This window comes from Littorina saxatilis, linkage group LG3, assembly GCF_037325665.1.
Source record: "Littorina saxatilis isolate snail1 linkage group LG3, US_GU_Lsax_2.0, whole genome shotgun sequence".
Classification (NCBI taxonomy): Eukaryota; Metazoa; Mollusca; class Gastropoda; order Littorinimorpha; family Littorinidae; genus Littorina; species Littorina saxatilis.
The window spans coordinates 18,524,059-18,548,763 of record NC_090247.1 but is presented as its reverse complement, the minus strand read 5'-3'; the positions used below and the strand labels follow the sequence as shown (position 1 = coordinate 18,548,763).

The 24,705-nt window shown below is 44.4% G+C and overlaps 1 protein-coding gene across 1 annotated transcript in view; it reads right to left on the bottom strand.

Annotated features, from left to right (window-relative positions):
- The window catches only part of LOC138961778 (proto-oncogene tyrosine-protein kinase ROS-like), a 230,927-nt gene that overhangs the window by 4,246 nt on the left and 201,976 nt on the right, over positions 1-24,705 (bottom strand). The window contains exons 26-42 of the mRNA XM_070333450.1: positions 23,154-23,467; positions 22,308-22,478; positions 21,595-21,815; positions 21,020-21,161; positions 20,068-20,315; positions 19,414-19,590; positions 18,512-18,719; positions 17,906-18,029; positions 16,760-16,932; positions 15,572-15,673; positions 14,810-14,945; positions 13,902-14,064; positions 13,068-13,262; positions 12,599-12,696; positions 11,386-11,583; positions 10,989-11,123; positions 10,432-10,580 (exon numbers count right to left, since the gene is read on the bottom strand). Of these exons, the coding sequence (XP_070189551.1) occupies positions 10,432-10,580; positions 10,989-11,123; positions 11,386-11,583; positions 12,599-12,696; positions 13,068-13,262; positions 13,902-14,064; positions 14,810-14,945; positions 15,572-15,673; positions 16,760-16,932; positions 17,906-18,029; positions 18,512-18,719; positions 19,414-19,590; positions 20,068-20,315; positions 21,020-21,161; positions 21,595-21,815; positions 22,308-22,478; positions 23,154-23,467 (2,954 nt within the window). The remainder of the gene's footprint in view (positions 1-10,431; positions 10,581-10,988; positions 11,124-11,385; positions 11,584-12,598; positions 12,697-13,067; positions 13,263-13,901; positions 14,065-14,809; positions 14,946-15,571; positions 15,674-16,759; positions 16,933-17,905; positions 18,030-18,511; positions 18,720-19,413; positions 19,591-20,067; positions 20,316-21,019; positions 21,162-21,594; positions 21,816-22,307; positions 22,479-23,153; positions 23,468-24,705) is intronic.

Sequence of the window (24,705 nt, the reverse complement as noted above, 5' to 3'; positions counted from 1 at the left end):
AACACCACCACCGCCAAGATCTCAAATGAATTATCAATCTTTGATAACAACAAGCTTTAACAATGTCCACTACAACAATACCTGGCTGTATTTTGCACTACAAAATCTGGGCCACAGCAAACTTGATGCAGATTTTAACACTTGAAAAAGCAACAATTAATTACTGTACTGTGAGACTATTAAGTCGAGGTCAGGCAGGAACGGCATGCAACAGGCGTTTAGTAGATAAATGCAGTGAAAGCCAAGACATCACACTAAGGGTCGAAAGATACAATTCTACATAGTTACAGAGCTGGGCCAATATATATTTTTTCTGTATCATTCAGCTCAGATAAACTGTAAATCTCAAATCAACAGAAAGAAAAAATATTAAACAAAATTGACATCTTCACTGTACAGCATGACACTGACAACAAAACCTGAAGTACAAACCACATCTATCAAAATCCACACCACACTGAAAACAAAATATTAACCACAGAAAAAAAGAACACTGTAATGGCACCTGCACTTGTTCAGGCAATTCACTTTGTTAAGTCACCCAGTGAAAACCACACCAATGTTATAAACAGTATTCTTCTTCTTCTTCTTCTTCTGCGTTCGTGGGCTGAAACTCCCACGTACACTCGTGTTTTTTGCACGAGTGGAATTTTACGTGTATGACCGTTTTTTACCCCGCCATTTAGGCAGCCATACGCCGTTTTCGGAGGAAGCATGCTGGGTATTTTCGTGTTTCTATAACCCACCGAACTCTGACATGGATTACAGGATCTTTTTCGTGCGCACTTGGTCTTGTGCTTGCGTGTACGCACGGGGGTGTTCGGACACCGAGGAGAGTCTGCACACACAGCTGACTCTGAGAAATAAATCTCTCGCCGAACGTGGGGACGAACTCACGCTGACAGCGGCCAACTGGATACAAATCCAGCGCGCTACCGACTGAGCTACATCCCCGCCGTAAACAGTATTCAATTCTTACAGAAATACAGTGGATCTCCATTTAATACCTTGACAAATCTGAGAAATTCAGGTCTTTAATAGAACAGATTCTTTGAAATGGAGGTAAATCTACAGAGGTTATGAACAGAAAATCTGAAAAAATGAAGGGCCCGGTTCCACTGTACTACAGTACTTTGGCCAACCCACACACAAATCACATCCAGTAAGAAAAATCAAAGGCAAAACTGGGCCTATGACAGCAGACTCAACAGAAAATGATCTACAGCCTATGGGAACACAGAAGTACCGGTATTGATGAACACCAGAAACTGTGGATGACAAAAGAATTGATAATAGATATTTTAAAAAGGGTCACTTTCAAGTACTGTACATTATTTCATCAAACTCACAGAGTGCGAGTACTGTACATACCGAATGCCTTTTTGCTCGTCCACTGTAATCTTCAGAATCAGTTTTTTTGCACAGATATGGTTTTAAAAGAACTGTATATTGTAAATCTGTATGCAAGGGGTTGGACTGAAGTAGAAACAACAAGTCGCGTAAGGCGAAAATACAATATTTAGTCAAGTAGCTGTCGAACTCACAGAATGAAACTGAACGCAATGCAACGCAGCAAGACCGTATACTCGTGGTCCACCGCTCACGGCATAGGCAGTGAAATTGACAAGAAGAGCGGGGTAGTGGTTACGCTATGCTGCATAGCACGCTTTTCTGTACCTCTCTTCGTTTTAACTTTCTGAGCGTGTTTTTAATCCAAACATATCATATCTATATGTTTTTGGAATCAGGAACCGACAAGGAATAAGATGAAAGTGTTTTTAAAACGATTTCGAAAAAAAAATTTTGATAATAATTTTTATATATTTAATTTTCAGAGCTTGTTTTTAATCCGAATATAACATATTTATATGTTTTTGGAATCAGCAAATGATGGAGAATAAGATAAACGTAAATTTGGATCGTTTTATAAATTTTTATTTTTTTTTACAATTTTCAGATTTTTAATGACCAAAGTCATTAATTAATTTTTAAGCCACCAAGCTGAAATGCAATACCGAACCCCGGGCTTCGTCGAAGATTACTTGACCAAAATTTCAACCAATTTGGTTGAAAAATGAGGGCGTGACAGTGCCGCCTCAACTTTCACGAAAAGCCGGATATGACGTCATCAAAGACATTTATCAAAAAAATGAAAAAAACGTTCCGAGATTTCATACCCAGGAACTCTCATGTCAAATTTCATAAAGATCGGTCCAGTAGTTTAGTCTGAATCGCTCTACACACACACACACACACACAGACACACACACAGACACACACACACACGCACACACGCACATACACCACGACCCTCGTTTCGATTCCCCCTCGATGTTAAAATATTTAGTCAAAACTTGACTAAATATAAAAAGCAGTTACTGGTGGAGAGTTCCCGAGGGGAGTCGTGTGCCCCTGGAATATATTTTACGTCTGTAGGGCAGGGTTAACTATACCTTGACAAGTTTACCCAAAATGCAAAAAGTAATGATGACTGAAAGCACACACCACCACAACAGTTGACATTTCCACACAAACACAAAACTCAAAAAAAGTATTGAAAGTACATAAACTGTACAGCAAAACTTTCTTTACTTTAGTTTTTGCCATGTAAGATAAAAAAAAAAAAAGTTAAAAAAAAACAAATTGCTGTAAATTTATTCCATTTTGAGCTGCAGAAGTCTTTTGGAGGCATACACAAATTTAAAAAACATCTTCTTTTTTCTTCTTTCTTGAAAGTTAAAGTTTATCTACCTCGAGTTTTAAGAGTGTTAACATATACATGAAGCAATTTTTCCACCACAACAAAAAGATCAAGAAAATGTCAAAAACAAAACCATCACTCAACACAACACAACAAGAATAAAATTCCAGCCCAACACAGAAAAGTCCACCAACACCGTCAACGCTACAACAGCACCGTTTCCACGGTTACCTCTTCGATTCGGTCGGCATGATGACGGCGAGGGGGCGGTATACACCTGGACCTGCGTAGCAGAAACCGCACTGCTGTCGCTGCTGCAAGTGCTGCCGTCGCTGCTTGACGTTGCGTAACGCGCTGCGTACATGCTGCACACCCGTGCTCCTTTTGCCGCAAGGACAGAGTCGCAATCATCGTCAGGAATCGTGTGGGAAGGGGTGGGGGGAGGTGGGGTGGGTGGGGTGATATGGTGGTAGAGAAGGGGTGGGGGGAGGTGGGGTGGGTGGGGTGATTATGGTGGTAGAGAAGGGGTGGGGGGAGGTGGGGTGGGTGGGGTGATATGGTGGTAGAGAAGGGGTGGGGGGAGGTGGGGTGGGTGGGGTGATATGGTGGTAGAGAAGGGGTGGGGGGAGGTGGGGTGAGTGGGGTGATATGGTGGTAGAGAAGGGGTGGGGGGAGGTAGGGTGGGTGGGGTGATATGGTGGTAGAGAAGGGGTGGGGGGAGGTGGGGTGGGTGGGGTGATATGGTGGTAGAGAAGGGGTGGGGGGAGGTGGGGTTGGTGGGGTGATATGGTGGTAGAGAAGGGGTGGGGGGAGGTGGGGTTGGTGGGGTGATATGGTGGTAGAGAAGGGGTGGGGGGAGGTGGGGTTGGTGGGGTGATATGGTGGTAGAGAAGGGGTGGGGGGAGGTGGGGTGATATGGTGGTAGAGAAGGGGTGGGGGAGGTGGGGTGGATGGGGTGATATGGTGGTAGAGAAAGGGTGGGGGGAGGTGGGGTGGGTGGGGTGATATGGTGGTAGAGAAGGGGTGGGGTGATATGGTGGTAGAGAAAGGGTGGGGGGAGGTGGGGTGGGTGGGGTGATATGGTGGGAGAGAAGGGGTGGGGGGAGGTGGGGTGGGTGGGGTGATATGGTGGTAGAGAAGGGGTGGGGGGAGGTGGGGTGGGTGGGGTGATATGGTGGTAGAGAAGGGGTGGGGGGAGGTGGGGTTGGTGGGGTGATATGGTGGTAGAGAAGGGGTGGGGGAGGTGGGGTGGGTGGGGTGATATGGTGGTAGAGAAGGGGTGGGGGGAGGTGGGGTTGGTGGGGTGATATGGTGGTAGAGAAGGGGTGGGGGAGGTGGGGTGGGTGGGGTGATATGGTGGTAGAGAAAGGGTGGGGGGAGGTGGGGTGGGTGGGGTGATATGGTGGTAGAGAAGGGGTGGGGGGAGGTGGGGTTGGTGGGGTGATATGGTGGTAGAGAAAGGGTGGGGGGAGGTGGGGTGGGTGGGGTGATATGGTGGTAGAGAAGGGGTGGGGGGAGGTGGGGTGGGTGGGGTGATATGGTGGTAGAGAAGGGGTGGGGGGAGGTGGGGTGGGTGGGGTGGGTGGGGTGATATGGTGGTAGAGAAGGGGTGGGGGGAGGTGGAGTTGGTGGGGTGATATGGTGGTAGAGAAGGGGTGGGGGGAGGTGGGGTGGGTGGGGTGATATGGTGGTAGAGAAGGGGTGGGGGGAGGTGGGGTGGGTGGGGTGATATGGTGGTAGAGAAGGGGTGGGGTGGGTGGGGTGATGGTAGAGAAGGGGTGGGGGGAGGTGGGGTGGGTGGGGTGATATGGTGGTAGAGAAGGGGTGGGGGGAGGTGGGGTGGGTGGGGTGGGTGGGGTGATATGGTGGTAGAGAAGGGGTGGGGGGAGGTGGAGTTGGTGGGGTGATATGGTGGTAGAGAAGGGGTGGGGGGAGGTGGGGTGGGTGGGGTGATATGGTGGTAGAGAAGGGGTGGGGGGAGGTGGGGTGGGTGGGGTGATATGGTGGTAGAGAAGGGGTGGGGTGATATGGTGGTAGAGAAGGGGTGGGGGGAGGTGGGAAGAAAGGTATTAGCAGGAGAATGAGCAGAGACAGAGTTACATGGTACTGCAGTCGAACCTGACTCTGCGACCACCTCTCTATAACAACTACCTTTCCATTACTGCCACCCAAGAGAATCCCTGTCAAATGGTTTATTCTTTATAAATTCACGACCATCAGTATATAACAGCCACTTTTGGTTGGTTCCTTGGGTGCATGGTTATTACAGACAGGTTGGACAGTATTAGCTAGTTTCATCCTCTCCAGTTATGAGTAAGGCTGTTACACTGTTAAAATCACTTCCTGAGTGTCAAGGATAGTTGAATGAGACATGGGTGTGTTCCAATCAAAGCTGAGAAACTGTGCTTCATGTAGCTTTGACCAGCAATGCCTCAAGTTGCATACATGTACATGTACTACTACCTGCAGTGACTAGACCTACTTTGTTAATGCTACTGTATGCAAAACACTGTACGAAGCTGAAAGTACACAATTTTTCGAAAGGAAATTAAACACTCTGCTTCAAATCAGAGCAAGTATCACATTCACAGGACTCCACATACCGAGCACACTTCCCACATATACCACACCAAAACGACTCAAACTACAAGGAATAGATATCAAATAACCAAAGGGAAGTAATCGCTCTTAATGCATACGACATGTGTAATAGAAATTTAAATTTAATCTGTTTGAAATTACAAGGAATAGAACAAATCAGCATACATCCTTGGGTATAATAAGTACAAGGTGTCTGTTTGGGACTTTTCAGTTTGATCCCAGGCTTGCTTTATCACAGATTGCATCAAATTTACAGACTCAGAAAACTTGATCACAAAAATAAACAGACAAAAATGTCTCAAAAGCCACACATGCAAACACCCGAAAAACCAGAAATGAACAGTTTACAATAAAAAAAAAACTAAAACCAAACTATGCCACAAATAAAAGTTGCATAAAAAGAATTGGGCAAAATTGAAAACTGGCCATGTAAAATATCCCAATGCTTCAAACAAAAGCATAAAGACGGCATCTCATTCCCTGCTTAAAGGACCATAACAGGCTCTTTTTAAGGTCAGATAAAGCAGTTGGGGTTGATTTAATGATAAGCATCTACAGATGCAAAAACCGATCAGTAAATCTCAGGTTTTGTGTTGCATCAGTCTAATTTTACACAAAATGCATGCTCAAAAAGCGACCAAATTCGTCTGCTACGCGAGACTTCAAATTCCCCGCGGCGGCAAGCCCTTGGCTGTGACGTCACAAGGGGGAGCCAGAAGCGAAAGTAGCAACGCTCGGTGTGCGTCTTTGCTGCAGCTGTGGATGCGCGCATGCTCCCGACATCATGCCGAGAGAGTGTACTGGTGCCGAATGTTCGGAGTTGCAAAAAAAAGACTCAGGCTTGAGTTTTTATTTGTTTCTATCCGACTGGGTAACAACTACAACGACGACAATAACACTGACAACACCTCGAAAACCAAGAACAACTACAATGTCAACAACAACAGCTTTACACTGATAAACTGTAGGTGGAACACGATTGATTTGACACGTTACAACCTTGATTTCATCTACGACGACGACAACAACAACATCAACTTAAATTCGAGAACATAATTATACGTCTTCAACAACATAGCCAACCAGGCATGAAAACTGAAGAAAAAAAAAATACTGAAAACAAAATTCGAAGGTGCGTAGCGCCAAGTTTCGCAGGCGCGAAGCGCCAAGTCTTCTAGGGGGGTCCGGGGGCATGTCCCCTCGGAATTTTTTTTTTTAAGGGTGCAATTTGCTGCAATCTGGGGCTATCTGAGCCTTAAAATTGGATTCAAACATGGCCCCAAAACTATTTTACTATAACTATGACTAGGGGAAAACAAAACAAAAAAACCAACAACAAAAACCGGAAAAATACGGAAAATAAAAAAAAAACCGGTTTTTTTTCTCTCAAAAATACGGAAAATATGGAGAATTTTCATGCCTGCCAACAACAAATCCGATAGAACTTCAACTACAATCACAACAGTGATCATGGGCTGCCTAATCTATTTGTTGAGTCTGGCAGACATTTTACTTCCACCCTTGAGAGAGAATGTTTTTTCCTCGTACACTTTGTGCCTCAAACCTGACTAAGAGGATACAATTCTACATTAATCCCCGATTATCAACCGAAATAGGTGGGACACTTCCGTCTCAACTCGGACGCCGCTGTAAGAACGATCTCCAGTAACAGACGCTGATAACGATACAGCTATCTGCTCGCTCCTAAGCCACTCCCCCAGCCTCTATGTCTACACACTGGCACCAATTAAACCTCCAACTGAGCTGTTAACCCGTGGTTTGTAAAAATGTAAAAATATTGTACAAATTACGTCAAACTTAAATCCGCGATTTGTAAAAAATAAAAATAAAAAAAATAAAAAATATCTCTATTCAGCCTATTGTCCCATCGCTGGGAAATTCGGATCGCTTCCTCCCAGTGGAAAGCTAGCAGCAACAGAGTCGCGCTAACCCAAAGTCAAGGGATCCATTAGATTTGTTTTTCTTTCTTTTTCCATTTCGTTATTTTCCTTCATCGCTGGCGAATTCGGATCGCTTCCTCCCAGTAAAAAGTTAGCAGTAACAGAGTTGTGTTTGTGGTCCAAGTTGTGGAAATTTCCAAGTTGTGGAATGTGTCCAAGTTGTGGTATGTGTCCAAGTTGTGGTATATGTCCAAGATGTGGAATGTGTTCAAGATGTGGTATGTGTCCAAGTTGTGGTATGTGTCCAAGTTGTGGTATGTGTCCAAGTTGTGGTATGTGTCCAAGATGTGGAATGTGTTCAAGATGTGGTATGTGTCCAAGATGTGGAATGTGTCCAAGATGTGGTATGTGTCCAAGTTGTGGTATGTGTCCAAGATATGGTATGTGTCCAAGTTGTGGTATGTGTCCAAGATGTGGTAATGTCTCCAAGTTATGGTATGTGTCCAATATGTGGTATGTGTCTAAGTTGTGGTATGTGTCCAAGTTGTGGTATGTGTCCAAGTTGTGGTATGTGTCCAAGATGTGGTATGTGTCCAAGTTGTGGTATGTGTCCAAGTTGCAGTATGTGTTTAAGTAGTGGTATGTGTCCAAGTTGTGGTATGCGTATAAGATGTGGTATGTGTCCAAGATGTGGTATGTGTCCAAGTTGTGGTATGTGTCCAAGGTATGGTAATGTGTCCAAGTTATGGTATGTGTCCAAGTTGTGGTATGCGTATAAGATGTGGTCTGTGTCCAAGTTGTGGTATGTGTCCAAGATGTGGTATGTGTCCAAGTTGTGGTATGTGATCAAGTTGTTGTATGTGTCAAAAACGTGGTAATATTGTCATGTGTCCAAGTTTTGGTATGTGTTCAAGTTGTGGAATGTGATGGGACAATAAAGAAATGGAGGAAAAGAAATCTAATAGATTCACTGACTTTCGGGTAGCGCGACTCTGTTGTTTCTAGCTTTTCACTCGAAGGAAGCGACCCTAATTTCCCAGCGATGGGACAAAAAAGAAAAGGAAGAAAAATCCCATAGATCTCCCTTGACTTTGGGGTATCGCGACTCTGTTGCTGCTAGCTTTCCACTGGGAGGAAGTGATCCGAATTTCCCAGCGACGGGACAATCTAGTAATGATATGGAGAAAGAAAACAAAATCAACGGAGTCGCGCTACCCCAAAAGTCAAAGGATTTTGTTTTTGTGCCTTGACTTTTGGGATGACAAGAAGATATCGGGAACATTAACGTGATTTGTAAAAAAAAAGATTACAAATCACGGGGCGCGCAGACCCTTGATTTTAACTCCCAGGCTCAAAACTGTAAGGTTCAGCAGCTAAAGTTGCTTCTATGAATACGGCTTCTGACGTCATCGAAAATTTTACCCAGAATTCACCACTTCCGTACTCTCGCGGACGTTCGAGATACAATGGCCGCCAGATCGGAACGCGAAACGCTTTGCTTCAGCCACGAAATTCGTCGGATTATGGCCTAAACGATTCCGAAATAAACTAAACCCTGTGAAGGAAGGTGAGAAAACAATTTCCTAAGGCATGCATATGTCTGGTTAACCTAAGTCACGCCAAAACGCAAATAAACGCGTTTGTGACAGCAAAAATAGCCTGTTGGGGTCCGTTAAACCACCACCTCTTCTGTTATCCCAAAAGAAGGCAACTGCACCCCTGCTGTGGGCTCAGAATTTTGTTCAAATGCCACAATTTGATGTGCCTGCCTTTCTCCAAGCCGCAACTGGTTGTTCAAGGCTTCAAGCCTCAAATTCAAAGGATACGGAGTATGCAAGTACGCTCTTCGCTTGTGCCTGCCAGACTCCGAGCTCTGATAATCTGAATCTGAGTCGATCATCTGACAACCGTTCGAAAATACAATTCCTTGCCTTGCGTCTGCATTATTGTCATAGATTTCTTGTGGAGGAGTCCACACACCATGAACATCAACAGGCGCATGAAATGTGTTCATTCTCTCTCCACCTTGAGCAAGTCTGTTGCTATAACCCACACTGCTGGCAGAATCATAATAACCCTGGGGCGTACTACACATGAACGGTCTACAATTAGGTGAAGCAGAAAACAGAGGAAGAGTTTGAGGCTGAGGAAAATCTGACTGGAGTGTGGGGTATACATTTGGATTAGCAGGGTTAAAATCAGGGTGGAACTGAGGAAAAGGGTAGAAACCTGGGTAAGACTGAGGCGAGACGAAACAATCAGGGTGGGTTTCAGTTCCTTGATAGAAATGTTGGTTATTGTGAGGAAAAGGGAAGAAATCAGGGTAGGGTGGAGGAGGAGGAGGGTAGAAATGTGGGTGGGGGGAGGTGGTGGGGTGGATGTCAGGGTGGGAGAAGGGGGTGGGGTGGCCGTCCCAGGGTGAGGAGTAGAGGTGTGTTGGTACGGCTGCACCGTCATGCAGGGTGGGAGTCAGGGTAAGCAGGCAAGCATGCGAACAGACAAACAACACCACAAGGTAGGTAAGGTGATACTCAACACAGGGAAAAATCAACCACACACAAAAAGGAATCATGCACCACAAACTCAAAAACACATGAAAAAAATAATGGTGAGGCATGCATGCTAAAACACAGACTTACAGACACACAAACACAGAAACCCAAACAGCTGACACTGAAACTTAAAAGTACAAACACACAAAACACAAAAACATATAACAAACAAACAAACGCACACACACACACATACACACACACACACACACACACACACAGAAAAACAGACGCCAGTGAAAGACAGACACAGTTTCCCTCAAAGCATGCAAAAGACAAACACCTGTACACCCATAGAATCATGCAACTACAGGTGTCAAAGTAAGAAGTTTCAATTCTTCACATGCAGTCACAGTAACATAGTTAAGACCAATATAGAGTTTACAACATGCAGCGAGTAACTGCTAATTCGGGCAAAACGTAAAACGCAGTCATGTTTGATGTGAGCAAGTATAGGAGGTCTTTCACAAGACAAACCTCCTGAGACACTGTGAGTCTCTTTCTAAGTTTAATCACGGTAAAGTTCTTCAACTGATATTTCTGCTGTGTGTTAGATAGAAGCAACGTAGCACTGACATTTTCACTCTAAGCTCAAGCAGCCAATTAATCCTAACAAATATCTACAAGATCTTGATCACAATGCAACTTCTAACGAATTAAGGAATGCTGCCCTCACCATCTGCCCCTGTGGGAGAATGCAGGGCTATTTCAGCGGGTGACATCTGATCGCATTTGTCCTGATAGTTTTGAAGTTCTTGGAGCAAGTATGCAAAGCATGGTCGCTCTTCTGCTGTGAAGCTCCAACACTTCTGCATCAAGTTGAACCTATACAGACCAACAAGAAAAGCAAAAGACACTCTAAATGCGGGAAGCCTTTATTTTGTACCCTACGTCAATCTGCCTTCAGACAAGAAGATGACCTCTTTCTCTCTGACTTTGCAAACTATGTTATTACTTGTGCAACACAAGTTTCCAACATTTACATTATATTTTTAGGGTGAAATTTTACAACATAACAACCCTTACTTTCTTTCCTGTTTCATAGCAGAGACAATATGCATGAGGAAAGCGCATTGATCAGCACAGACTTACTTCTGCACTGATCTAGGTGAACTCTAGAAGGCAAGCTTTAAGTGGAACAATAATTATCAAAATTCAAGAATCAAAGATTTTATAGTTCGCACCTGTCACAAACAAAACAACTCTATACTATTTGACAATGAAGACACTTACGTATCATCGGTAGACTTCTCCGGTCTCTCCAGCTTGCCGCCAGCACGCACAAAATGCAGCACCTCGATGTTGGTGCGGGCCGGGTACGGCTGTTGTCCCAGTGTCACCACCTCCCACATCAACACGCCAAACGCCCTGATACAGACGAAGACCATTTCACTCACTACATTCTATAAGTGCACCAACAAGCCGAATGCCCTGACAACCACACACACATTGAGGTTAACACATCTTACTTGTATTTGTGGTTCTAGTGAGCACTTCCTTCTTTCTCTACTTAAAACTCCAACTTTCAACAGCAGACCAAAACCACCTCCATCCCCAACCTTGTTGATGCACACATGCAAAAAGAATATATATATTCCAAAAAGAATGACAGCTGAAAATGACTACTAACCAGATGTCAGACTGGGTGGTGAAGACCCCGTCCACCAATGACTCGGGTGACATCCACCTGACAGGCAGAAGCCCCTCCCCCTCCTTGCGGTAGTAGTCGTTCTTGTAGATATCACGCGCCAAGCCAAAGTCACCGATTTTCACCACCATGTCAGTGGGGTCAAGGGTCGACACCAGGCAGTTCCGTGCTGCAAGGTCTCTGCAAACAGGATTTTAAAAAACAAATAAAGCTTTCAGCTGGTGTTTCTCTGCTGAAAGATCTTTGCTACACTGGGAATAAAATGACTTCATTTAGCCAAACAGCTACTTGTACATGAACAATTCTGCTTGCACAAAAACTTACGGCAAAACTCAAGAAATAACAGGTCTTCTTTTTCTTCTTCGTTCATGGGCAGAAACTTCCACATTCACTCATGTTATTTGCACAAGTGTTTTTTTGTTTGTTTGTATATGACCGTTTTTAACCCCCCCCCCCCCCCCCCATTCAGGCAGCCATACGCTGCTTTCAGGGGAGAAATAACATGTCATCTCTGAAAAGATCATGCAGTGATGCTTCACAATTAACAAGAAGAGCAAACGCTCGATCGAGTCACTTTCGCAGTTCTGAATATTATATGAGGCATCAGATGGACAGGAAGAAATTGCTATTCACAACACAATGAGTCACGTTCACATAAAATTTGAGCCCGGTCACTTTTATAGTTTCCGAGAAAAGCCCAACGTTAAGTTGTGTGTTGCCGAACAGAAAAGGCTAGTTATCTCCCTTGTTTTTCTGATAACGTTCGTAAAAGGCTACAGATGTAAATACTTTGATGTAAAGAATAATCCTACAAAGTTTCAATCACATCCGATGAACTTTGTCAAAGATATAAAATGTCTAATTTTTCCTTTGACGCTGACCTGTGACCTTGAAAAAGGTCAAAGGTCAACGAAACCATCGTTAAAGTGTAGAGGTCATTGGAGGTCACGACTAAACAAAATATGAGCCCGATCGCTTTGATAGTTTCCGAGAAAAGTCCAACGTTAAGGTGGTGTCTACGGACGGCCGGCCGGACGGCCGGCCGGACAGACTAACACTGACCGATTACATAGAGTCACTTTTTCTCAAGTGACTCAAAAACACACAGTTTTGGTTGATAAAAGGCTTTAAATCAATGTAAATTCTAAGCAGTTAAAAGCTCTCAAAAGAATGCAGCAATTTAAGTGTTTCCTACCTGTGTACAAAATGCATGTCCTCCAGGTACTTGCATCCTTTAGCCACATGGACACAGATCTTCATCAGGTCCGGCAGCTGCAGTTTAGCAGCCTGTGTCTAAAACACACAGATTCACACACTGTTTGAATACATTTAACAAATGAAGAAAACAAAGCCACTAAGCTAAGCTAATTGCATCCAGCTGGTTGAGAAAAGTGCATACTGCCTGATCACTATAAACATTTTGCATACAAATAAGCAAGTTTTTGAAGCAGCACAGCTTCGCTTACAACACACCAAGACAAAAAACAAACAAACAAACTTCTTTTTCCCCGTTCTGCCATTTCACTGTGTATGCTTATTTCTTCCATTCCTACAGTACACAAAGCCATTGCAGCCCAATCCACAAAAAACAAACAAAGCACAATACAACAACACATGAACAAACAGTACTCTGTATCTAATCAGATAAAGCAACTCCAACTTACAGAAGAAGCCCGTGAGGACCTAAGGAATGTGAGAAGATCGCCCCCTTCCATGAGTTCCATGATGATAAAATGTGGATCGTTGTCCAGACACACGCCCAGCAACCCTAAAATGTGCTGGTGTTGAAAGTTCTTCATTAGTATCGCCTCTTTCAGGAACTCTTCCTTTTCCGGCCCTGATGCACTCTTTCGCAAAGTCTGCAACATCACAATTGCAAAGAATACTACAATGGTGGTTGCAATTATAATAATTCCTTAATCTAATACCAGGCAAGCATTCCAGCTTACAATCTTTGACGAAACCTAAGAAACACAAAACTCACCTCTCCTTGAAAGGGAGGGCAGTCATTATCATTAAAGGGAGCAGTCATTATCATGAAGGGGAGCAGTCATTATCATTAAAGGGAGCAGTCATTATCATGAAAGGGAAAAGTCATTATCATTAAAGGGAGCAGTCATTATCATGAAAGGGAAAAGTCATTATAACAAAAAGGGAGCAGTTATTATCATGAAATGGAGCAGTCATTATCAGAAAGGGAACAGTCATTGCCACAAAAGGGAGAAGTCATTATCATGAAAGGGAAAAGTCATCAAAAACGGATCAGTCATTATCACAAATGGGAGCAGTCATTATCACAGAGCAAACCTGCCACAGATCATACTGAGAAGAAACTTTTCTTGCTTATCTCACCATCTGCCATTTGATTATTCTTTAGACAGATTTCTTGAATCTATGCCAGTCATTTTCTCTTGGCACGGCTTCATCTAAGAGTTTAGACCATGCACAACCAACACACCAGTCAATCATGGACCCACCCACCACACACACACACAGACCTTAACAGCACACTTGATGTGGCCAGCAGCATCAGGCCCAATGTCTCTGGCTGTGCCCTCGTACACTTCACCGAACGCCCCACTGCCAAGAAACTGAGTCAGGTCCAGCTGTTCTCGACACACGTGGGGAAGGCTGGCCACCTCTTCGTCTGTAGGGATGATACTGGAACACACAACGACACAAAACCCAACAATTAACCGATGATGCTGACACTCAAAAACAGCCTACGTATGAGGTGTCTGAGAGCACCACCGTACGGAGGAATTCTGCGGACATCGCAGCAAAAAGAAAGAGGGACATTTTTCTCGGACGCTTGAGGCAGATACCAGACAATAACACTTGGTCTCAAGACTGAAAAGATGTAAAGATTAAAAAATGTTTTATCAAAACAAAAAATGCATGACGACTACATGGATTTGTGGATGATGCTGAGAATCTCAGAAGTCCATTCATTTTAAAGATCTGAGGAACATAGAAATAAAAATATGGAATCATGATGATCCTGAAAATCACAGAGATGTAAAAATAATTGATTTTTGATCAGTGGATGCAGTAGGGTACCAACTGAAGCAGCAGAATAGGTTCTCTAAACCAAAAATCTCTTAATTTCTTCCCTTTCGCTATGAATTATATTACATTGTACCAGGAAAGTGTTTGATAGACTACTTCTTCATAAAAACAATCAAGCCCTGAAGAACATGACCAAAAGTCTGACCATCCTATGTTCACTGATCCCAGAGAAAGTTACAAACTTTGTACGGTCCAACCCGCCTTGACCCACCACCCCAATGAAGGATCCCTGGTGAATTCTCCTTTCCATTGTGTTCACCTTTCTACGACGACCATTTCTGGTTGGTCAATTCAAATTTGGGTGGTCGTTGTCAAGGTCCGACTGTACAAGACTTACGTGAGTCCATAGAGAGTGTTGCTCTGTTGGAAGGTGGAGTGGGGCAGCTCTCTCAGCGTGGCCAGCTCGGTGTCAGGGCCACGCACCATACTCAAGAACTGTTGCTTCTTCTTCTTCTCCTGCTGCTTGCGTCGCCCTGTAATACAAGTAGGTGCGTTAGACCTATTCGCTTCTTTCTCCTTTAGTATCACATGTTGCACTACATATATATATATACTAGATGAATACCCGGCTTAGAGCACGTGTTGAAAATTTTCATCGACCAGTGTGTGCCCGGGGTCCACCTGAATATGCCCACCAAATTTAAAGCAGATCCATCGAGAACTTTGGCCGTGCATCGCGAACACACACACACAAGCCGTATATATATATATATATAGATATACTAGAATGAATACCGACTTCGCCGGGTACCCGGCGAGCCGAATAATACCCGGCTCTACGTAGAACCCCCCTTTTGAGAACCCCCGACCACCCCCCCCCCCCCCTTTAATTTAAAACTCCCTTCCTTTTAAAACCTTGCTTTTTTAGACTTTCTGATCATAACCTTTCTAAACCAACCTACATTTTCAGAAATCTGTATAAAAGTGGTAATGTAGAGCATAGGCTTGTATGATGCAAGACTTTCCTTCGAAAACGGCGTATGGCTGCCTAAATGGCGGGGTAAAAAACGGTCATATACGTAAAATTCCACTCGTGCAAAAAACACGAGTGTATGTGGGAGTTTCAGCCCACGAACGCAGAAGAAGATGCAAGACTTACAGAGGCAGACACAGACGATGATGATGATGATAAGGACGGCAAAGGCACATATCGCAACAGCAATGCCGACCTGGATGTCGTTATGCAGTGAGCTTTCTACTGCTGCTGGAACACAGTAAACACATCTTGCAAACAACCATCGAATTTCATAGTCTCAATATCATCTCCAGGTTAGCACTGTGGAAGTTTCACTATCACACTGAACGAATCTAAAAATGTGCCATCTTCTTTCAGTATGAGACATTTCTTCGGCTGGGAGAACTCTGGAGATTGCCCGTTCAATAACCAGCAAATTGTTCTTGTTTTCTTTTTATAATCATCATTAATCTCCTGCACCTGTAACTTTGGAGTTTGTAACAGGTATCTTATTCTCCAATTATAACAATCACCCCGTTCCCATTCACCTTGTGTGCAAAGTGCTAGTCTTTTCAGGCAGTCAGTTAAATATGCTTCTTGAAATCTTAGTTTCTTATCCTGAGATGAGTATAATAATAAGTCTTCATGCACCAAGAAAAAGAACTGTATATGTCTACAATAACACTCACATAAACTCAAAATCACGGACATAAACTCAAAATCACGGACATAAACAAACAGAAATCAAAACACAGATAGACCGCTAATGTTCCAAAATTCAGAATAAAAAACCAAGAATGGTAAGTTATTGGAACGTTCAATTATTGACAAGACTTCTTCTTCTTCAGCGTTCCAGAATGTTTCTGGTTACGTGTGAGCTCGTCTGCCCATTTGGGTTCCCCACACTATACTCTGAGAGCATAGTCAGCTCACTCCGCTTTCGTTGAGTAGGCATGCTGGGTATTTTCGTGTTTCCATAACCCACCGAACTCTGACATGGATTACAGGATCTTTTCTGTGCGCACTTGGTCTTGTGATTGCGTGTACACACGAAGGGGGTTAAGTCACTAGCAGGTCTGCACATAAGTTGACCTGGGAGATCGGAAAAATCTCCACACTTAACCCACCAGGCGGCAGCGACCGGGATTCGAACTCACGACCTCCCGATTAGGAGGCCGACGTCTTACCACCACGCCACTGCGCCCGTCTATTGACAAGACAAAACACTACATTTACATGTAAAATTTTGTTTGTCAACAATTTCACGTTTCAATAACCTACCATTCTTGTTTTTTGAATTCATAAACAAACAGACACACAGCGTGCCCCTACCTGGCGGCGACAGGAAGACTGAAGAGTTGACGCTGAACGGACTCCAGCCCTTGGCGTTGTGTGCGGCCACGCGGAACACATACTGTGCACCCGGCTGTGTCACAGACTCGTCCACCAACCAGCGACGCTCTGACCCGTTGAAAGCTGCAGTCCACTGGTCTTCACTCACGCCGCTGTCAAAATGGAACAATTTCTTGATACATGTACAGTAAAACAAAATTTCTTCATACGATGTACAGTCAACAAACAGATTGCTTTGTATCATTGTTTTTACTGGATGGTGTGTATGAATATGTTGTCAGTATCGTTTTAGGACAACATCAAAATGTAAACATTTTCAGATACATGCATTATTGTTGTTTATACATCTTTTACCTCACTGCAAATGATGTTGTTGTGCAACCTTCTCAAGTTCCCTTCTCAATAATTTGCATGAAAAAAATCCCTAGTACTTTTGGCATTCATACCCACAACTGTGAAGATGCCAGGGAGTTTAGCACCATTTTCACACAGACAATCCTCTCTTAAAGAAAGTGCACACTTTTCATTCAAACACACACTGTTTCCTGGCTATATGGCATGACAATGACAAATAACAAGAAGAGCAAACGCTCGATCGAGTCACTTTCGCAGTTCTGAATATTATATGAGGCATCAGATGGACAGGAAGAAATTGCTATTCACAACACAATGAGTCACGTTCACATAAAATTTGAGCCCGGTCACTTTTATAGTTTCCGAGAAAAGCCCAACGTTAAGTTGTGTGTTGCCGAACAGAAAAGGCTAGTTATCTCCCTTGTTTTTCTGATAACGTTCGTAAAAGGCTACAGATGTAAATACTTTGATGTAAAGAATAATCCTACAAAGTTTCAATCACATCCGATGAACTTTGTCAAAGATATAAAATGTCTAATTTTTCCTTTGACGCTGACCTGTGACCTTGAAAAAGGTCAAAGGTCAACGAAACCATCGTTAAAGTGTAGAGGTCATTGGAGGTCACGACTAAACAAAATATGAGCCCGATCGCTTTGATAGTTTCCGAGAAAAGTCCAACGTTAAGGTGGTGTCTACGGCCGGCCGGACAGACTAACACTGACCGATTACATAGAGTCACTTTTTCTCAAGTGACTCAAAAATGAAACTCACCTGTACTGTAGCACATAGGTAGTGAGGGCTGCTCCGTTATCCTCAGGTTTATCCCACACCACTTCATAGGCCCCTGATTTCAGGTGTCGTGTGATGGGGGCTGCCGGCTGTTCCGGCTTCCATGCTGTAAATCACAAAAACATTGTATCATTTGTACATCACAGAGAAGAATAAAAAACCCAAGAATGGTAGGTTATTGGAACGTTTAATTTATGACAAAACAACATGTTTGCAGTTTACGTTGATTTCTTCATCACTTCACACCAGCTCCCTTCGGAAGACGCAAAGAAATATAGATGAAACATATCAACATGGATTAACGTTAGCCATGTGAAAGTGATTTCAAATACTAAAAGAAAATCTATTTTCCAGTTTTAAGACTATCGGTGCGACAACACATTTTTCTGGCGTTAATTCAGGAAATATCAACTAGAAGCCCTGCAAGATTTTGAACGTCTGTGATTGTTACCCACATAGAAATGCACTTGACTATTAGCTGCTACAAGTCTGTGGTTAAAACAAAATACATTTGAAAAAAACAACAACAGAATCTTAACCTATCGATCACTGTTCATCTCTCATACAACGAAACTCAAAAATTCTCACCTAAAGTTGGAAAGACGTATTTGCTGGGGTCGTTGGGCCAGACGTACATGCGGTAGGGCGGTGTGCGGTAAGTGGCCTTGACCCTGACAGCGTAGCGTGTGTGGGGGTCAAGGTTGCGGAAGGTCTCAGTGTAGGTGGTATAGTTCTTGGTGATGATGGGAAACACCTCTCTCTGTTCCCACTCTAGGTGGCGCTGCCCTGGTTGAATCTGAAAATTATGTTCATGATACAATCAACCCAAAGGTATGGAACAAAGAGTCTCTGGAAAGTCATTCTGTGACTATTAAACTGACGGGCGCTGTGGCGGGGTGGTAAGACGTCGGCCTCGTAATCGGAAGGTCGAGGGTTCGAATCCCGGCCGCGGCCGCCTGGTGGGTTAAGAGTGGAGATTTTTCCGATCTCCCAGGTCAACTTGTGTGCAGACCTGCTAGTGACTTATCCCCCTTTGTGTGTACACGCAACCACAAGACCAAGTGCGCACGGAAAAGATCCTGTAATCCATGTCAGAGTTCGGTGGGTTATGGAAACACGAAAATACCCAGCATGCTTCCTCCGAAAGCTGCGTGTGGCTGCCTAAATGGCGGGGTAAAAACGGTCATACACGTAAAATTCCACTCGTGTAAAAACACGAGTGTACATGGGAGTTTCAGCCCACGAACGCAGAAGAAGACTATTAAACTCACAGAAAACACAGAAATTGATGCAAAAAGACCATGATAAACAAAGACACATATGAGCATACAAGCAGATTCACACAGAGACTGAGTTAGACAGATACACTAGATACAACCCCTTGGGAATTATTAGGCTTATTGTGAAATGTTGCACTGGAAGATATGGGGATCAAGATGGCATTGACACCAAGGTAACGCAAGACCACAACGCACACAACTCTATCATACCTTGGCGTACTCGTAGTTGTGTCTGTTGATGCTGTTGTCGGTGGGGGAGCGCCACCTGAGCACCAGGCTGTCGTGTGTGGCATTGACGAAGATAATCTCGCCAGGTGTGTCAAACGTCTCGTTCTGAACAATGGTGCTTGTGTTACACAGCTCACGACCCATCATGCATGTCTCCACCTGAAAACATTAAAGACATTACTAACGACTGAAGAGAGCAGAGCTGGTTAATGCAATTTCACCTGGCGGACATGATCTCACCTCCCTATTGTGTTCTCACATGCAAATTTGATCTCACCTGGAAACTGTGATCGCATTTGTGAACACTTCATCTGGTATAAGTGATCTCAGTACACAAATGAGATCTAATTGTCTTATTAATGCGATCTTACTGTTGATGCAATCTCACTGTTTAAATGTAAGTGATATTACTTTGCAGATTTAATCTCACTTAAGATAAATGTGATCCTGATAATTGTTTGAAAGGTGTGAAAAGTCTTACAAAGTCATGAATGTTTCTGCACGTAAATGACACAGGCATGTTAATTTGTAGATTATGATTTACAAAGCTGATCTCACAATTCTTTCTTCAAGATCTTAATTATTCTGAACCATTTTTCAGCACTGATCATTAAGTTTTCAATGAGAGTGACTTACCTTAACGTCATAAACATGCCCTGGCTCCAAGCCCTTGAGCACTGTGTAGATGGAACCGTCCAACGTTTTGTTCAGCACCAGGTTTTCTGTCTGCCGCATCAAGGGACCTTGGTCTGTCACGGTCGAGAAGTGAACAACATAGGTCACATTGTTCGCTGGGCCGTTCAGTTTCCTGGGTGGTTGCCATGTGACCTTGATCTCTTCAGGGGTCAAGGGCGTGACATTGATATCCCTAGCTACCTCTGGCACTGGAAGAGAATAAAGAGCATGTTTTGAGTTAATGGTGCTTCAAACTACTCAATAATCTATCAGTTAAACAAACAACTATTAACAAAATACAGTAACTGACAATATATGTTTCGGCCACACATCAAATGAATGTTATGTCACAGCGATGATAATATTCCATAACAACAAACATTAAGCCTCCATTTTTATAATGTAATGTGCCATTCACCACAGAATCAGCATCATTATTATACTTTAATTATTATGGGGACTTGCCTATCACCTTTCTATTTCACCAAAGACAAACCATCAGAACAGAATCCATCAAAAGGTCAATTAAAAAAGATATGGATTCTCAGACTCAGCTTAGATCCCTCTCTGTCTGTTTCTTTCTCTTTTTTTGTCCCTTTTTTCTCTCTCTCTCCCTCCCTCCTTCCCTCTCTCTCGCCCTCCCTCTCTTCTTCTCTCTCCCGCCCTCTCTCTCTCCCTCCCTCTCTCTCTCCCTCCCTCTCTCTTTCTCCCTCTCTCTCTCTCCCTCCCGCTCTCTCTCTCCCTCCATCTCTCTCTCTCACTACCTCTCCCTCCCTCTTTCTCCTGCCCCCCCTCTCTCTCTCCCTCTCTCTTTCTCTCTCTCCCCCTTTCTCTCTCTTCTCTCTCTCCCTCCATCTCTCTCTCTCCCTCTCTCTCCCCCCCACCCTCCCCCCTCCCCCGTAAGTTGTCATACCTCCAGGTGTGGTGGTGAACTTGACAGGTGTGCTCATGGCCTCGGCCAGGTACTCGGTGTAGTAGTTACTGACGGCCACCTGCACCAGGTATTCTGTGTGAGGCTCCAGCTCTCTCAGCTCCACCTGTGTGCTGTACACCTCCTGTGTACATCATTCTCAGGTAAGTGTTCATTCATGGCTCCATCCAACACTATGCTTATTTTTTTTCGACTGTGCCCAAATTTAGCCTCAAAAGTGTTTTAATTATTTAATTATTTTCATACGAGATTATTTTTATTATTGCAGCACAGGAAGTCAATGAATCATATCCTGAAATATCATAAAACCAGTTGTGAAAGACTATAAAAAAAAAATGTGTACATGCTCATATGAGTGCACATTCACACATGACATGTATGCATTTGTGAAGATTGTTCTGAAGTCATCAATGCATTATGTATCTCATGTTTCAGTAGGTAGATGTACGCCAACTGCCTGTTAGCTTATAAATCTTTATAAGATTACCATCACTTTATGCAATGAAAAGACCAAACACACAGACAGACAGAATTCACTGCAATGTCTCGTAACTCACCTTCTTCATGCATTCATCAGGAGAGCTGCTACAGTCGCGGAAGCCTGCCCTTGCGTCGACCACCTTCTTGTAGTACACAGTGAACTTGTCCTGCGGTGCGCTGATTTGACCACACAGCTCAGGCCTCTTGACCGGCTCCAGACCGAGCGTCACGCTGGTGTTGCCGATCTCTGGCGTCGCGATGCCGCCGCTGTATGCTCCGGGGTCCAGGCAGTCTGAGTCTGAGAAATATAGAAAACACTTCAACACTGTTCTCATTCACCATAATCCACTAGCTGTTTATCTCAACTATCAGTATGGCTGCATGTATTCAAATGATGAATAATCTTCGCCTCAGAAAACCTAGACTTGACACCACACATGATACCACATAACAACTGGTCTTCACTGGGACGTTTTTCTCTCACCAGGAGACGCAGGTACCTACAATGTGAGACCCCCTTTGGTGAAAGAACACCTTCCATTGTCCCTTTGTCTAGTAACTATACCTGTCACGACAGGACATCTGCAATGAAGAGACACTTTTGGCTGGTCTCAAGGGTGTCCTTTCATCACAACACGGTACTGTTGTATATGTTCAAAAAAACATCCTTCTACCCCCCCCCCCCCCCCAATAAAAACCCAACAACAACCATACAGCAGAAAGATTGAATTGCATTACACCTGTTGAATTCCACATACAGCTAAAACTCAGAGCAGATGCATTGTCTCACCTGGCAGTGGCTGTAGGTGTCTGCCATAAGCCACAAAGTCCTGCACACCTGGCAGCTTTTGCACTTGTAGACTGCCCCCAGTGTCCTTGTGCACGCTGTACAGGCGACCTTCAGACGTGTTGTACCAGTACACTCGCAGGTGATCCACCGCCAGCCGGTCAGGGGGCAGGCCTGAAATACCAATCAGTGTTTCTTACATTAATTGGTGTTCTTGAAATGTATTCATTGCAGGCTTGCAGCAAACAATAATGTTAAGCCTCAAATTCAATGGGCGAATTTGACTACGCAAAGAATACTTGGTGAAGCTAGCCGCACGGAGCTTTAGCACTGAGTTTTTGGTAAAGTCTACGAGAAGTTGACTACGCAAAGTATACTTGGTGAAGCTAGCCGCACGGAGCTTTAGCACTGAGTTTTTGGCAAAGTCTACCAGAAGTTGACTACGCAAAGTATACTTGGTGAAGCTAGCCGCACGGAGCTTTAGCACTGAGTTTTTGGCAAAGTCTACCAGAAGTTGACTTCAGGCTTAAATTAAGGACCGCCTTCAAGAATTTTTGCCTTGAACCTATGCTCGCGATGCCATAGAAAACTTGAAGGTGCATGATCTAGTACTGGAAAGTTAGAATGTAAACAGGTGTAGGAATCGTTATATATAACCATCGTATGATATGTTGAACACAATTTTTTCTATTTCCTGTGGTCTGTATGTTTGAATTTTCTACCCTAATTAGCCACTATTGAGCTGAAGCTTTGGTGACATTTTTTTTCCTCTTGAGAATAAAACCTTGTAATCTCCTCTTCAATAAACTTGTCCAATTCTGAATTGATCCTGTTACTGACATTACTCACCATGGTTCCTCCCAGGAGGAGGTTTGAAGATGGCACTGCAGTTACATCCGTTGATATCCGCAGCGAAGATGGTGTTGGTTGCCATGTCTACGAAGATGACCTCATTCTGACCTTGCTTTGTGTAGTCCATGGTGATGATGGGCGACACGTTGATCAGGTCGGAGCAGGAGCAAGGGGAGAAAAGGCTGCGTTTCCTGCGTTGGCCGCCGTCGCCGTCGTAATGTCCCAGGATGACGTTGGAGCTGGCTGTTCCCATTGGTGCAGACATCAGACTGCCTTGTCCAAACTGGTTGACTTCTGTCCATAGCAGCATGCTGAGGACATAATAGAGAAAACAGGTTTAATTCAGAGTAAAACTGAAAGACCTGAGAATGACGACGCACTGTCCGCTGACATTCTCACATTTCAATTCTGTATTTCTAGCCCCCCACAAAATCTGAGAAAATCAGGTCTTAAAAAGGAGGGAGTCTTAGAATGGGGGGGTTTATTTACAGAGGTTATGAACAGAAAATGTGAGAAAACAGGAAGGGAGGGAATCCTAAATCGGGAGGTCTCACAAGTGGGGTTCCTCTGTACAGTAGAACCCCCATTGTAAGACCCCCCCCATTGTAAGACCCTCCCATTGTAAGACCCCCCCATTGTAAGACCCCCCCCCATTGTAAGACCCCCCCATTGTAAGACCCCCCCATTGTAAGACCCCCCCATTGTAAGACCCCCCCCCCCATTGTAAGACCCCCCCATTGTAAGACCCCCCATTGTAAGACCCCCCCATTGTAAGACCCCCCATTGTAAGACCCCCCCATTGTAAGGCCCCCCATTGTAAGACCCCCCCATTGTAAGACCCCCCCATTGTAAGAGCCCCCATTGTAAGACCCCCTTTGTAAGACCCCCCCATTGTAAGACCCCCCATTGTAAGACCCCCCATTGTAAGACCCCCCCATTGTAAGACCCCCCCCATTGTAAGACCCCCCCATTGTAAGACCCCCCCCCCATTGTAAGACCCCCCATTGTAAGACCCCCCATTGTAAGACCCCCCATTGTACGCCCCCCCCCCATTGTAAGACCCCCCATTGTAAGACCCCCCCATTGTAAGATCCCCCCCCATTGTAAGACCCCCACATTGTAAGACCCCCCCATTGTAAGACCCCCCATTGTAAGACCCCCCTTTGTAAGACCCCCCTTTGTAAGACCCCCATTGAAAGACCCCACCCATTGTAAGACCCCACCCATTACAGAGGTTATGAACAGAAAATGTGAGACCCCCCCCATTGTAAACCCCCCCCATTGTAAGACCCCCCCATTGTAAGACCCCCCATTGTAAGACCCCCCGTTGTAAGACCCCCCCCCCGTTGTAAGACCCCCCATTGTAAGACCACCCCCCATTGCAAGACCCCCCCATTGTAAGACCCCCCATTGTAAGACCCCCCCCCCATTGTAAGACCCTCCCATTGTAAGACCCCCCCATTGTAAGACCCCCCATTGTAAACCCCCCCCCCCTTGTAAGACCCCGCCATTGTAAGACCCCCCCATTGTAAGACCCCCCATTCCATTG